General features: G+C 50.3%; 1 protein-coding gene across 10 annotated transcripts in view; it reads right to left on the reverse strand.

The window, feature by feature from the left end:
• The window catches only part of SIPA1L3 (signal induced proliferation associated 1 like 3), a 218053-nt gene that overhangs the window by 80265 nt on the left and 121736 nt on the right, over window positions 1-16052 (reverse strand). For all 10 annotated transcript variants that reach the window (XM_019751424.2, XM_019751421.2, XM_019751429.2 and 7 more), the window contains 2 exons: window positions 8424-10238; window positions 4570-4700 (listed from right to left, as the gene is read on the reverse strand). In XM_019751424.2, coding sequence (XP_019606983.2) covers window positions 4570-4700; window positions 8424-9930 — 1638 coding nt within the window. In that variant the 5' untranslated portion in view covers window positions 9931-10238. The remainder of the gene's footprint in view (window positions 1-4569; window positions 4701-8423; window positions 10239-16052) is intronic.

Here is a 16052-nt window from a genome sequence, read left to right on the forward strand (position 1 = left end):
TTTGAATCCTGGCTCTACCCCTTCTCTAGCTGTGTGACCCTGAGGAGGTCACTTAATTTCTCTGTGCCTGTGTTCTCATCTATAAAATGGGAATAATCATGCCTGCCTCAAAGGGTTATCAGGGTTCAATAAGGTAATCCATGTACAGTGCTTAACATTATATCTGACATACAGTGAGCCCTCAATATGTGTTAGCCATTATTACATGTACACGTCAAATGTATTTGTACAAAGCCATAGACGTAGTTAAGAATTTAAAAAATTTAACCTTAAAAAGGAAGCTACAATTTCCCCACTTAACAGTATGCTTTGGAGATTATACAGACACACACACAATCAGAGGTCCCTACTGAACATAAATGAGGTCCCAATTGATGGTCCATTACACTTGCTTTTCACTTTAACATGAGACTCTCCCTTTTGTAATTTGCACACTTATGCACTCTTTAAATTCTTAACAATGAGTGACTGTTACTTTTTAAATAAAGAAAATACAAATCTAAACCTCCAACCCTAACAGACCTAAGGTCTGTCCAAAACTCATGTTTGGGGGACTAAATGGAACCCCCCGGGCCTTGTGGGTGAGACTGTCCCTGGCTGGTTGGGACTCCCTGGGTCGTGGGACAGACAGTGACAGCAAGGGGGGTCAGGACAGGGCAGCCCTGGCCTGGGCTCCTCCTGTCCGGGCTCCGGGGTGTGGGCCGGGGGCTGACGTGTAGGCGCGTGCTGCCAAGGCCCAGTTCCAAGTCTGTCCCCACCCTGGTGGGGAGCTCGGTGCTGCCAAACTCACATCCCATCTGCCAGGCGATGTAGGCCCGCTCGACTGTCTGCTTGGCGGCCGGGGGCGGCCATCTGGGTGGGCCAGCCGGCTGGCTTGGAAAGTGGCATGGGCCCGTCGCTCTGGCCCCCACACCCTGGTTTCCAAGAGCCTGATATGCGTATGTCGACAGGAGAAGAACAGAACTCTGTGGACTCAGCTCTTGCTCCCCAGCACGACCCTCTGACCTCACAGGAGACAGTGATGGCCACGACAGCAGTGTCATCACAACAGTATCTGCTGCTCAGAGCGCTCACTGCCCTGCAGCCTTGTGCTACCATGTGCGACAGTCCAACAGAATCTTCCTGCCACTTCAGGAGACAGGACAGCACAAAGCCTATTTTACAGATGAGGACACTGACTGACCTGGAAGTAAAGCCATCTGCCCAAGGTCACACAGCTAGTGAGTGGCAGAGACAGACTGAACCCAGGGCTGTCTGTTCCCGGAGGCAGAATTTAAACTTGACAATGTGGCAAGTGGTTAAGGGCATGGGCTCAGGACCCAGGCAGCCTGGGTCCATGTCCTGGCTCTGCCCCTGGGGGACCCTGACAGGTGATTCTTTTCCTGGGCCTCAACACCCTCATCTGTAGAATGAGGAGAATGGAACCCACATCATGAGACTGTGGGGAGGATTTGAAGTGTCAGTGCATATAAAACACTTAGGACAGTAACTGGCAGAAATTATGTGTTAAAAACATTAACATAACTATTGTTATTACTACTGTTACTACTTTTGGGCTATGTAACCCTCTGCTCTGCCTCCACGGCAGAAAGAGCTTTAGGAAGGGGCAGGCAAGCCTTGTTGCTCACTACCCCTGCCTCTACCTCCAGATGATGAGGTCCTCAGGCCTGAGTACCCAACAGGGCAACTCTGTAAGGGGCTGGGAACAGGGCTAAGCTGGGGTGTGGCCATGCACGTGTGTGTGTGTGTGTGTGTGTGTGTGTGTGTGTGTATGGGTGTGTGGTTGTGAACCTCACAGTGGGCCAAAATTCACAGGGCTGACTGAAATGTGACACAGGGACAGTGGACTGAGACCTAACTTCACTGGGCTCTGCCCAAGTACCAGGCCCAGCACTGCCTACTTTATATATGTCATCTCACCAAGCCCCCACCTCAGTCTTACGAAACTGAGATTCCCAAGGGAGAAACTGAGGCTCTGAGAGAAGAAGCTACATGCTCAAGGTTTTGTAGCTGCTGAATGGCCAAACCAGGACCCACACCAAGTCTCCAATGTGCCAGGCCACAGGACCTTTGCACTGGCTATTCCCTCTGCCTGGAACACCTTTGTTCCAGATGTCCACATGGCTCCTCTTTCATCTTCAGGTCTTTACTCAAATGTTATCTTCCCCAGCGACATCTCCCTTGACTCTTCTGTCTAAAAGTCTAACCACCCCTCACACTTCTTATCTCTTCCTTGCTTTACTTTCCACCTTGCCATCGTGTACTATACCATATAATTTACTAAGGTATCTGTATATTATCTGCCTCCCCCACAGGCATGCAGTTCCACGAGCATTTTTCCTGCCTCGTTCACTTTTGTCCCCTCAGCGCCCAGCATAGCAGGGCTGTCATGGGGTGCTGCTGAGTCAGTCTCCATGGGGTGGGTGAATCCCCTGTGCCCCTAAGCCTTGGGCCTAGCCTACAGCAGACTGGAGGCTAGTTTTGTGGGAGTTGGGGGTGGGAAGAGGACGGAAGCAGGCACAAGCCAGAAATGGCACTAAGTCAGTTTCACTTATTGGAAAGGAATCCACAGCAAAAATATTATACCCCGACCCAGCATCTCCAAACCAAAGTCTCGTGACTCTCAGAATGTGCAATGCAGTCTGGTATTTTAAAAATTCCTTCTACATAGTCTACTTTCACTAAACAACAACAGCAACAACATAAAAACACTGGCACTAAGTTGAGTTTACAACTCATGAATGGGTCTGACGCATAGTCTGAGTGGTTAGTGGAATCTCAGAGGCAGCCGAGTGGTGGCTGGAGCGCAGGCCAACACCTCACCTACCACTTACTGGAGGGTGCTTGGGCAAGTTCCTTAACCTTTCTATGCCTGTGTCGTCATCTGTATTGAGGATAATAGTGCCTTCATAATAGAATTGTCATGACATTTAAGTGAGTGAATATACAAAGAGGGTATAGAAACTGCCCAACATACAGTGCAAGTTTCCAATACGATAGCAACTGTAGCGTATATTATTTATTAATATTTGATTATCACTGTCATTTCACCCAGCAGTTCTCCAACAGTCTGATGCAGTGTCAGCTATCACCTCACAATCTTCCCTGGTGCTCATCTGGCCAGAAAAGTGAGGAGAGGGAAGAGGAGGCACGGGAGGACGGAGGAGCCAGTGACCACCGATCTGGAGGACAAGATTTTGGGGAAGCTTCCCCTCAGCTTCCACAAAGCCTGTGTGTCATTATATTCCCCCTTAGTGGGAGGGTCTTCATGAAAGGATGGGGCTAGGGTCCTCAGTGCAGCATCTGCCAGTCTGGATGAGATCCAGGTCCCTGGCAGCAGCCAACTGCTGGGTTCCCATGTTTGGGTAAAGGCCAGGCCCAAGGGGCAATGCAGGGCAGAGGGAGACCCATTTTGGGGGGGCCTGTCCAGCTGATGACTGCCCCTCTTCTGGAAAGGTCTTTTGGAAGACTCCATCATTTTTGTTGGCCTAGCTCCCCTCTTTCTGACGAGGAACCACCCTGCTGCCTCTTCCAGGTGGCTCTGATGGAACTGTCAATCGACCCCTGGACCCTGGGGGAAATGCATATCCCAGATCTGGCCAGTTTCCTCTGTGGCCCCTGATGATAGTGACTGGCCCAGGGCGTGGACTTGTGATTCAGGCAGAGCCAGTAAGAGTCCTTCCCAGAGATTCAGCAGTGAGAGCGTCTTCTCTGTGGAGAAGAAGGTATAAGCGGCCAGTCTTCTTTTACCCAGGACATGGAGAGAGCTTGTTGGTGGCAGACGAGAATGACATTCACAATGTAAAAGAAGCAGAGCTGAGCAGAACAGACTGGTAAGGAAGCAGATTTCGTTGGTGACATCATTGGAGTTCCTGGGGTCCAACCATGCCTGAAGCGAGCCCTACCCCTGGATTTGCAGTTCCATGAACCAATGAATTCTTTCTGGCTTAAGCCAGTTAGAAGTAGATTTCTGTCACTTACAATTTAAGAGTCCTAATCAAGCAGGGTGCCCCCAATAGGCCTTGTCCCCTAGTCACAGCTGACATGTAATCCAGGGGAAGACCTCTGACCAAGCCAGGACAATGGGATTCTTTATTCAGAATGAAAAGAGAAGCAGGGAGTGTTTTGCGCTCTCAGCATCAACAGCAGTGCCTGGGGCTGGGATTTCCCAATTCCTGCCATGCAGAAGGCATGTTGTCTTAAATATTCTTTCCACTCTGCAGGACACCTAGGGGTCCTGAAAGAATCCCCTACATCTCTGCCTTTCTTTCTTATGCTAACCAGCGTTAATCTCTTGCCAATAGAAGACTCTTGGGTTCTGTAGTCAGACACACCAGATTGCAGTCCTGGCCTGGCCACCACTTACTCACTGACGTGTCTTATTTCTGAGTTGGAGGTTTTTCTTCTGTAAAATGGGGAGACTAACAGAATTACGCTCATAAGGTTGTTGGGAGGATTACATGAGATGAAGCAGGGGAAGCGCTTGCGCACGGAACCTGGCACAGAGTAAGGGCACACAGATGTGGGCGGCATTTTTTATGCAATGGTAACTGCAGGGATAGGACCTACCTCGCGGGTCCGGAAGATGATCCTGTACTGGTACTGCGGCCCATGGTCCTTGTGATCCTCCAGCTTCTCCCGCTTGATGCTCACGGCCACTGGCCCCAGCTTCTCATCCACGCCAAAGTAATTGGCATGCTCTGAGAGGGAAGAACAGGTGAGTCTGGAGTCAGCTCTCTGGGAAGGGGGGGTGATATCCCACAGCAGGGGACGGCCGGGGCAGGCTCCCAGGTCTGGTCACAACCACACTCAGTGGAGAGACCGTAAGAGGTGAAAGCCCACCTTACTATATACCACATCTGCTAAATCACACAATTTTTCTGAGCCTCAGTGCTCTTATCTGAGAAATGGGGGCCCTGACATTACCCACAATTCATAGAGCTTATGGGAGGGTGAAACGAAGCTCACCCTCCTAAATAAACGAAGCTGTATATTTATATACAAATATACAACGCTCAGTGCAGTGCACGATGTGTAATAAACCCAGCCTCACTGTGATCATCTCGTATTTGCAAATGTTCATCAGCTTAGCTCTCGTGGAGTCGGTAAGATTCTAGCTAGAGAGCCTCCTGGCCAGCGGAAATCCTGGCTCTGGCACTGTTACATGGGTGGCCCAAGTCACTCGATAGCCTTCTCATCAGTAAAATGGGATCAGAAAGGGACCTCTTGGCACAGCTGTAAGGATGAAATAAGTTAACAAGTGTGGAGCACTCAGTACAGAGCCAGGCACACAGTAAGCACGTGAGAAGTGTTAGCCATTCCCATCCCCAGGGCATGATGTTTGTCACAGAAAAGGGACCGTGATTCAAGTCCGTGGGCATCACTTTTATCTGACCACGGTTCTAGAGACGTAGGAAACTTAACCACTCCTCTTTTTTTCCCTTGTGCTGACAGAGTCTTTAATGAATCATGGAAGAAGTCTCTTGCTCCCTCCCTGATTTGACAACTTCTCTCCCTTTTTCTAAAACATGCTGCTGTTTTATAATCCTTCCAGACAAATAGTTCTTCCTGATGTATAACCCAAGTATCTCCGGCTTGTGGTGGGTACCCACCAGCAGTCTGACTTGACTCAAGTGCGTGAAGTCACCATCTACCCATGGCCAGAAAACTCCTTCCCACCCCAGAGCTCTGATGTTGAACTGATGGTTCCTATTCTCATGAGATGCTCTTGGCCAAAGAAAGGCTTACCTAAAGCCAGAATAATGTCTGTTAATTAACCCCAATCAGAACAACACCTGCAGTGGGTTAAATAATCTCCCCAGCTGATCAGAGAACAGAACAAATACTGTACTTCGTAAATATCAGTTAATTCCTGAAGTGGTTGCTGGGTTTGTTTTTTAATTCACCAAGGCATACCCAGTAACGTGCAGTCCTGGCATACAGTACGCACTCAATAAACAATGACTAATTAATTGATGAGCTTCTAGGGCTACAAAGAAATAATTAAAAAAAGAAAAGAAAATAGCTTTTTAAAAAAGTTCCATGATGATGAACTGTTTTAATGTACAATCTTATTTGAGCCTCATTACAGTCCTTTCATGCAGGTACTTCAATGTGTGAGTTGAAAAGAATGTGTTGTTTGTTAGGTACAAAATTAGTATGTATAAATATAAAATCAGGTTTTGATGGGTTCTTCACAGCCTTATTTTTTGGCTACTAGATCTGTCAATTTCAATGAGACACCGTCAGCTTCTCCCAATGACTGTGGATTTGTTTACTTGTCCCTGTAGCCGTATCAGTTTTTGATTTATATACCCCAAACCCAGGTTGCCAAGTACAAAGGTTCACAACTATTAAGAGTCTCTGGGTGAATTTTTAAAAAATCAGCATGAAATGGCCTTTTTAGCTCCTCTAAAAAGTGCTTTTAGCCTTGAAATTCATTTTGTGTGAGACTGATGTCACCTCACTCGCCTTCTCTTGGTGAGCCACTGTCTGCAACTTCTTTGTTTCCTCCCTTTATTTTCAATTTCTGTGTCATTTTGTTTTTGTGATGCTGCTATAATCATGTCCATTCCTCACACGAGGGCACAGTATCCAACAGGTGAAATGTGTCATGTGGCTAATAAGCTATGGAATAGACACCCCAAACCCAGGGCTGTCTGGCTCCAAAGTTGGAGCTGCAGAGCAGTGGGGTGACCTAGTAGATATTAGTTATGTGTGACTAATTTTAAACTAATTGCTGTGGAGTACTAGCTGCCTATCCATTACCTATTCTTCCCTTCTTCCTTTTTAAGAAAACCCTCTAATCTTGGGGGTTTTCTTAAAGCACAAGGAAAAGAGAGGGGCTGTGTCTAGCCAAAAACCTACATGTCCCAGACTGCCTTGAAGATGGGAGTGGCCAATAAGCAGAGGCAGTTGGATGGGGCGGCTGAGAAAGCTCTGTAAAGGGGGTTGACTTGACAGGAGGTCTGTCTTTTGCGCCCTTGCTTTTTCCTCTTTTTCTTTGCCTGGAAATAGGGATGAACTAGCTGGAGCTCCAGCCATCATCTTGGACCAGGAGAACACCAGAGGGCTGGAGGCCATGCACTAAGGCCGGCATTCCCCTGACGCTGAGGAGTAACCATAGCATCCCTGGGCTGCTAACCTCTGGTCCTTTTTATGAGCGAAATAAATTTCTACTATGTTGTGTAAGCCTGTTACTGGAAGTTATAAGCAATTCTGAATTGATACAGCTGCTAGCATTTATAAATTAGAAGAATCCACATTTTTTAAAAACTCTGAATTTCAGGAGAATCTTGAAAAACATCGGACAGGCTGGCAACCCTGGGTTTGTCTGCATTTCCTGCATGACAGCGGTGAGCTGGAGCTGAGGAGCTGCCTTTGGCTCAGTCCCTGGGTGGTGTGCCTCACTTCTGTACGTGTCCGGTCTGCACTCTGCTGCGTTGCCTTGTGGGACGGCCCATAAGCACCAATGAACCTAATGATGTATGAAGCCCATCTCTCCCTGGTGTTAATGCCTTCCAAACGTCAACTCCACCTTCAAGGGCAGCCAGCACCTGCCTGCTTCTTCCGCATCCCCATCCTAGATGTGTCCGTCATCACCTCCCACCTGGATTACTGCTGCAGCCTCCTCCCTGATCTCTCTGCCCCCAGAGGGAGGCTGTGAACACCCGAGTCAGATCAGGGTCGTCTCCTGTTCAGCTCCCACAGCTCCATCTCACTCAGGGTAAAAGTGAGAGTACTCACCATGGCCACAAAGTCCCCCATGATCTGCCCCTGTCACTTCTCTGCCTCGGCTCCTTCCCTTCTACCCAGTTACTCATCCCAGCAACAATGGCCTTTTTCCTATTCCTTCAGTGTTCTAGGACTACTGTACTTGCTGTTTTCTGTGCCAGGAACACTGTCTCCCATCTCCCCAGGGCTCCAGCCCCTACCTCCTACAGCTTAGTCCTCAAATGGCACCTACCTAGGAGGCCCTCCCTGACCATCCCCCATTGAAAATTGCCAACTCTCACCCTGACATTTTATTTTTCTCTTTCATGCTTTACTTTTCTCCATAGTACTTACCACCCTATGATGCCTTATATGTTTTATGTATTTATCTAGTTTTGTTTGCTTTACACCACTATCACATTAAGTGCTAGGAAGATAAGGTTTTTGTGACAAGCTGGCAATACTGTATCCCCAGGCTGTAAAAATGCCTGGCACATAGGTGAACCTAGCATAGATCTGCTTAATAAATGCGTATCTATTATCTCACATAGCTCAAGGTTTTGGAGTGCCAGCCACGTGTCCTGAGGCTTGCTCACTGCACCCCACAGCCCCCCTTTGAGGAAGGTCCCAGAGCACAAGAAGTGAATGAGCAGGAAGAGTCGCAGAGACAAGCTGCGGCTGGCCTGCCCGCCCCTCCCCAGCCTGGTCACCTTTGCCCACGAAGTAGTCCTGGTAGTAGCGGGCGCCCAGGTCCACGTGCTCGATGCTGTAGTGCCGCGGGCGACTCTGTGTCCTCTGCTGCTCCTTGGGCACCTCTAGCACTGAGATGCTGGCATTAGTGCGGTAGGCGCTGAGGGCTGGCTCGGCCAGGCGGCCCTCGCTCCCACCCGGGGAGCCCGCCGATGCCCGGGAGAAGCTCACATTGCGCTCGCATTCGCCTCCAATCTCGTTGCGGAAGTACGGGCAGCTGAGCAGGAGGTCGTTGCTGTTGTCATCGCCCAGGTCCTGCTCTAGGTTCTCTTTGCAGTTCAAGTCCTCGGTGCTGGTGAAGGCCGGGTCCAGGCCCCCGAGGCCATGGGCCCGTGACGCCGTGAGGGACGCCATGGCAGAGGCGGCCGAGGCCCCCGTCGTGGTGTTTCGCCGCTGGGCCATGGACACCCTGTTGGCGGCTGCCTCATGGAGGTCGAACAGCATGCTCTGCACGTCAAAGTGGGCGAAGCTCTTCTGGCAGACCCACGGCCTGCTGGCCTCTGGGGGGCTCCGTCCCTCCTCGGCCTCCCCCAGGGACCGGCCCGCATCGCCCTCGGGTTTACTGCTCCTCAGCTTCCGGAAGATGGACGAGTCCACCGTGTCCCCACTGCCCAGGCCCCGCACGGGCTTCTTGCGGGTCCTCTCCTTCTCCTTCCCGGACTGTAGTGGGAGAAGGTTGTCCCTAGTGGGCTGCCCATTGCGGGCTTCCCCCTTGGCTCTGCTGCCGCCCCCTGTGAGGTGGAGGCTGGGATCGGCCTGGAGGAGCTGGCTGAGGTTCTGGGAGCCCTGGGCCTCAGGCTGCTCACTGCGGAACTCGTTGAGAATGTCAAAGAAACTCTGCTCAGGCACCCCCTGCACATCGATGGAGGATGTGCTCCCATACTCACGGAAGAGGGGCAGCGCCCCTGTGAGCCGGGCCCCCCGGGACTCCCCCATGTCCTCTACATCACACTCGCTGAGGGTGATCTCACTGCTGCTGCGGTGCCGCAGGGGGAGGAAGGCCCTGCCGGGGGACCGGGGCCACCCGTCCTGGAATTCCACATCTTTGGACCTTCTCCTGGAGAGTCGGTGGAAGGCTTTGGACCCTGAGGGAGCTGAGGTGCTGGCAGGGGGCTGTCCATTCTGTATGCTCCTCGTGGAATGGGCCACCTTTGTGGCTTTCGTGCCATCTGTGTCCTGTGATGGGCTTGGGTTGTTCTGCTCTCTCAGGGCCTCCCTCTTGGGAGGCCAGTCTGCAACTCTTGCGCGCACGCCCATCTTGGGCACTGCTGGGGTGGTGGGACTGGGACGGGTGGTGGTGGTGGCCGGGCTTTCACCAACAGGCTGGGGCATGCCTCCGTTCTGGACCCAGAATCCCATGGGAGCATAGTCCCCTGTATGCGGCCCAGGGAGGACATCCGCCCCCCTGGCCCCACAGCTGGCTGCCAAGTCCACACCATCATTGGGAATGGGCCGATAGGTGGTCATAGTCCACAGGCACTGGAGTGCTACTGGCCCCTGTAAGCTGTGGAGAAACTTTACAGGGTCCCCTGGCCCTCAGCCATTGCTCAGGGCTGCCAGTCCCAGGATGAAGGATGCTGGCCCTTGAAGCCTGATGGGAAGATTGTGAGTCTGTGGAGTCCAGTTCTCCACCATCGCTGTGAACAACCAAGCCAGGACAACCTCAGGAGGCAGGCGCTGTCCCGGGTGCTCCAGTCTGAGTGGCACAGCAGGGCAGAGCAAGCAGCAGATAGGGGCGAGGGCCGGCGGGCTGCAGGGGTGTCTTGCCTGCCATGCTGAAAAGGGAAAAAGCAAAGGTGAGATGTGGTGTTGATGTGATGCTCCCAGGGAGTGACTTTTTTTTTTGGACAGTTTTACACTCACTTAAAAAAACCTTTCTATTATGGAAATTTCCAAACATACCCCAAAGCAGAGAGAAGAGCATGAAGAACCACCCCACCAGCTTCAATAGCCATTTACTACAGTAGCCTCCCCTTGTCTGTGGGGAATATGCGCCAAGACCCCCAGGAGAACTCTACGTACACTATGCTTTTTCCTATACATACATACCTATGATGAAGTTTAATTTATAAATCAGGCACAGTATGAGATTAACAACAATAACTAAAAACACAATAGAATGATTATAATAATATACTGTAATAAAAGTTATGTGAATGTGGTCTCTCAAAATATTTTATTGTACTGCATTCACCCTTATCCTGGTGATGATGAGGTGATACAACACCTAGGTGATGGGATAAAGTGAGGTACTAAGAATGGCGTGCAATTTAACACTTAAGAATAGTTTATTTCTGGAATTTTCCATTTAATATTTTCGGACCAAGCACAGTTGACAGTGGGTAACTGAAACCGCGGGTAACGGGAGACTACTGTATTTGCCACTTCTGGTTTATCCATCCACCCACTCCTACACTTTTTTAGTTTTTGACAGAATATTTTGGAATAAATTCCAGACATCAGGTTATTTCACCTATAAAAAGTTTAGCTTGTATCTCTAGCAGATAAGGCTTTTATAAAAATAACCATAATACCGTTATCATATCCATCTAGATTAATGAGTTCTTTAACACCATGTAAGACTCCGCATTGCATTTTCCCCATTGTCTCAAAAGTGTCTTTGAGAGTTGGTTTGTTCAAATCAGGATCCCAACAAGATCCACACTCCGTTTTGGCAGATACATTTCTTAAATCTCTTCAACTCTATAATGCCTCCACTCATCTCCCGCTTGTTTTGATGCTCCTTATCTGTGGCGGCACTTGTCCCATGGAGCTTCCCACTTTCAGGATCCGGTTGACTTCCCTGTGGTGTCACTGAACACGTTCCTTTGCTCCCTGTGAGTCCTGTCTACTGGTGGCTACATGTAGGGGCTAGACTGTTGTCAGCCTGTTCTGCAGTCCGCCGAACCAGCCACCCTACCAGAAAGGAAGTGAAAGTGACACAGAAGTCACCATGAGCACTGGTGGATTTGGGGCAGGGAATATCTTCAGAAACCTATGTGATTACTAGATACCACGAGGTGGGAAATCACCTCCCATTCTTTCTTTCTGGGAGGTCTCCTTCGTTAGAACAAAATCCAAATTCCTTCTATTGGCCCACAGCCCCACAGAATCTGGCCCCTGCCAGTCTCCCTGATGTCTCTCCCCATCCCTGACCAAAGTCCCATCACATGGCCTTCTTTTCTGTTCTTCTGACACAGCAAACCCCACCCAGGATACCTGGCATCCTTCCTCAGTTCTTCACCAGGCTGGTTGCTTCCCGTAGCGTCAATGAAGCATTCCCAAACCACCCTACACAGACAGAGAAGCCTGGTCTCCTCAAAGCCTTTCTCTGTCGTCAATCCCCTCTGCTTTCTGTTTTCACCAAGTGAAATTATTTTGTTCATTATCTATGTGTTGACCGTCTTCACCACTAAATTGTCAATTCCAGAATGGCAGGGGTGTCTGTGCTGGTCACTGATGTATCCCCGCTCCTAGAACAGTATCCAGGACTATTCACTATTTGTTGTATGAATGAGCGAACAGACAGCCCCTAACTTGATGTCCGAGTATAAGTACATCCTGACCTGCAGACCTCAGAGGAAGGGAGCTCATGTTTCTGCACGGCAACCTAGAGTACGCTGCAGGACCATCTCCCTTGTCTCTACCTTGAACTTCTGGAAGATGAAACCCTCTGCTGGGGAGGAAGGGGAAAGTGGGTCATGGTCTACGGAAGAACCTGTTAGTTGTCCCAGCAGCTGGACCCCATCCTCCTGCCAACAGAACTGATTCTGCTCCGGGCAGCAGAGTCCTGGGTTGGGCTGGGCATCTGGCTCAAGGTGACCAACAACTTCTCTTTCTTTTGGAAAGTGGAGCTGGACATGGCCATTCTGGTCAATGACTGTTGATGCTTTCCTAGTGAGGATGTGGAAGGCCTCCCGTGTGAGTGCATGCACATGTGTGCATGTGTGGAGGGGGCATTTCCTAATTCATGCTCAGAGGTACAGAGTGAGCTGGCAGAGAAAGACTGAGGGGGAAGCATGAAGCAGATTCATGGAGCAAAACAGTGGAGCGAGCCTGTATCTTCTGAGAAAGAGAATCAGAAGGTAAGGCAAGTGGCAGGGGGTGGGGAGCAAGAGAGCACCCTTCTTTCTGGTTCCCATGGGCGCATTCCTGAAGGCACTGCAGGGTGGCCTCCAGGAGACGGGGCAGAGAAGGGGGGAAAATGGAAAGCCCCCAGGGTCGGGCTGGTTTAGGCAGACAGGAGCAAGGCCAGGGGAAGCTGTGGTGACCTGGCCAGCAGAGGTGTCTTCTAAAGAGGCAGGCAGCCTCGGCTCCAGTGACCGAGTCTTATCGGATGTGGATGCTGGATCTTCAGATTTTTCAAAAGAAACCAGAAATCTAGGATTGTATGTAGTATCTCCCAATTTGAAAAATAATTCCGTCAGCAACAAGAACACAGACCATACAGAGAAGAGCTCTAAAAGGATTTTCAAGAAACTAGTAGCAGTGATTGCCTCTGGGAAGGAGAACTGGGTGTCTTTCCCTCCCATCCCCAGCCCCCTCCCCTGCTTCATTTATCTCCTTTGTCCTTATGAACACACTCATTTCTCTCTTATTATTCCTGCCCCCCCCCACCCCATGAAAATGTGAGCTATTATCGTGTGTCCCTAGGACATGTTTTGAAAGAAAGGGAGGGAAGGAGCCTTACTTTTCAAATACTTTTAAGAGTGTTACCAACAAAAACCACTACAAGGATCAACAAAATAAACATGTGGGGTGGAAGTGGGCAGGGCTGCCAGTTTGTGACCTCTAGCGTTTGGGACTTCTGCCAGACGTGAGGGTCTGAGGTCAGCCCCACTCTCCCTCCACTGGGCGTGAGATCTCAGCCTGGTCTGGGGCGTCGGGCCCGCTGAGGGCACTGCCTGCACTTGGCAGTGCAGCCACACCCTGGGGTCAGCTGGGCAGAGCGCAGAGGGTTAGTCCTTTGCGGCCGCATTTGGGCTTGTTGGGAAAACCAGTGCCCAGATGTGATCCTGACTTGCTTACAAAAGCACCTCTTGACAGATGGGCTTTGCTGATGGCATTTTGTTTCCAGCTCAGTTGGAAACCCCCAAATCCGTTTTGCTCCCTTCTGGGAAAACACAGATGTTCTTGAGGCCCTAGTCTCCTTGCACGAATCCCTTCTCTGAGCAGGTGTAGCTGACTCTCCCTCGGAGGCTTGGAGGCTAAGGATACCCACAGCCTCTCTAGGATTCAGGGACTGGTGCACACTGGTCCCTTTCCAGCTGTTTGCTATTGAGCTCCCCTTTCCTGAAAGCACTCTGATCTTCCCGATAGGGAGCCCCTGTTATCCGCTTGGGCTCAGATCCTGGTGTGCCATGGCCTAGTCACTGAAACCGTGACTTAATTTTAATTTGTAAATGGGGATAATAACCACCCACCTCGTAGTCACTGCTATTATTCCCATTCCTCTGTGTATCTTTGGCAGGAGCTCTAGCCCCCTCCCCCCAATTATAGAGGAAGAGCGGGGGTGGGCACAGGACCACGGCTCAGCTGGCAAGACAAGTATTTCGGCTGGATCTGTGCCAGGTTCCTAAGGGCATGGAAGGCTGGAGAATGTCCTGCAGTGCAGGGGGATGGTGGACCTGGCTTTTCCTGTAGCATGTCTTTTGCTGCTGGGGACCCTTGGTTCCTTCCCTCCAGTGTTCCTTGGCTCCTGCCTGTTTTTTGGGATTGCTCCTCTGGCTTTCTGTTAATTCTGTAAGCCCCTGATAAATTTTATTTCTGCCCAAGATCTCCAAGCGTGGCTTCTGCTGTTGGCAGCTGAGGACCTTGACTAATATACAGCATTATAAGAAAGGCAGCTGCGAATAGTAGACAAGAAAGAATGGAGCCGAGCCGGGAGCACAATGAGAAGCCAGTAGCAGTGGGAGGGAGTCAGGTGGGATGCATTTGGCTGCAAGTAAGAGAATACCATCTAACGGTGGCTTGGGTGATGAAGACATTTCACTACCTCACATAACAAGGCGGCCAGATATGGCAGTTCCATGCTTGGTACAGTGGAATGACATCAGGCACTCTCTCTCTGTCTCCCCCATCTGCCTCCCTCAGTGTGTTGCTGGCTCGTATCTTTGGCTTGTGGCCCTCTGGTTGCAAGCTGGTGGCCACAGCCATGCTTTGCACTGAACCATGGGTAAGGGGGAAAGAAAGGGATGATGTAAGAGTGTTCTTACCCATCTGACCCAATCAGGAAAGAGAATCTTCACCAGAACATTCCCCCGACCTCCAAAGACTTTCTTTTATGTCTTATTGGTCAAAATGTGGTCACTTATGGCCACTCCGGTTGCCACAGAAGCTGGGAAAGCCAGAATCTGGGCTTGTCCAGATTGCCCTTGGGCCAGTATGGAGTTATCCCTGGGGCTGGACACACTGGCCCCTGAAAACATCAGGATCTGTCAGCATCTGTGCGTGTGAAGAAGCTGGGGAACTCTGAGCAGAGAGGATGCTCCCTTATCAGGCCCCATAAGCCTGGAGGCTGGAACAGTAGAAAAACAGGCAAGCACAATGGTGTCAGTGCCGTGGCCCTAAAGGGCCCTGTGTGTGAGGCTGCACTGCCTGTCAGAACCTCACAGGGCAGAGCAGAAGGCAAACACACAAGCCTGCCAGTGCCACACATTTGGGGCTTGCTTCCACAACCTCCATGGCTCCTTTCCACACCAAGAGTCTAGACTTTACTTTGGGAACCTGGCCTCTCTGACTCCCAACCAATGGGCTAGAAGAGAGGCTCCGTCTGGAGCTCAGTCACAAACCATGTGACTTGATCAGAACCCGTGATCTCTTAGCCAGGAATGCTGGGGCTGAAGACTGTGCTTTTCCCTCTTAGCCTGAGTCTGAGAGGATGCAAAGCATGGAATCATTGCAGCCATCTTGTGACCACGAGGGGAGAACTGTCTGTGAAAGGGGCCAACAGAGAATCTGGGGGCTGTGGTCATCATTTGGGTCCGTGCATCAAGCTGGACCTCAAGGCAGCACTATTCCACGTCCCACCACTGGACATTTTAGTTATAGAACAAAACAACATCTATAATAGTAGGTACCATGGATATGATCCTTCTAGGTCCTTTTTAAAGCACATTACATTTGTTATTTCTCTTCACTTTTACACACAAGGAAACTGAGGAATGGAGAGATGAAGTAATGTGTGGCTACAAGGTGACAGAGCTGGGACTGGCCCAGCGGCTTCCCTCCTGAAGTCAGGCAGTCTTGAGTTTAAGCACCAGCCCCAGTGATTATGGGCAAAGTCCTGGAGCTCTCTGATTCTCATTTTCCTCTGGTGACATGAGTAAAATCTCTCCAGATCCAACCGCTCTCCTGAATTCCAAACTCAGGTACCCACCTGTATACTTGACATCACCACATATGCATGTCACATGCACTGAAAACTGAACATTCCCGACTGAACTCTTGATCTCTCCCCATCCAAAAAAACTCATTCCTTCACAGGACAGTCAGGACAGGCTAAGCTATGCCTCAGTAACAAAGGACCCCAAATGCTCCCAGTTGACAAAGCAGTCCTTACCTGAGACACTGCTAACCTCAGAGGAAAG

This window comes from Rhinolophus sinicus, linkage group LG11 (genome assembly GCF_036562045.2).
Source record: "Rhinolophus sinicus isolate RSC01 linkage group LG11, ASM3656204v1, whole genome shotgun sequence".
Lineage (NCBI taxonomy): Eukaryota > Metazoa > Chordata > Mammalia > Chiroptera > Rhinolophidae > Rhinolophus > Rhinolophus sinicus.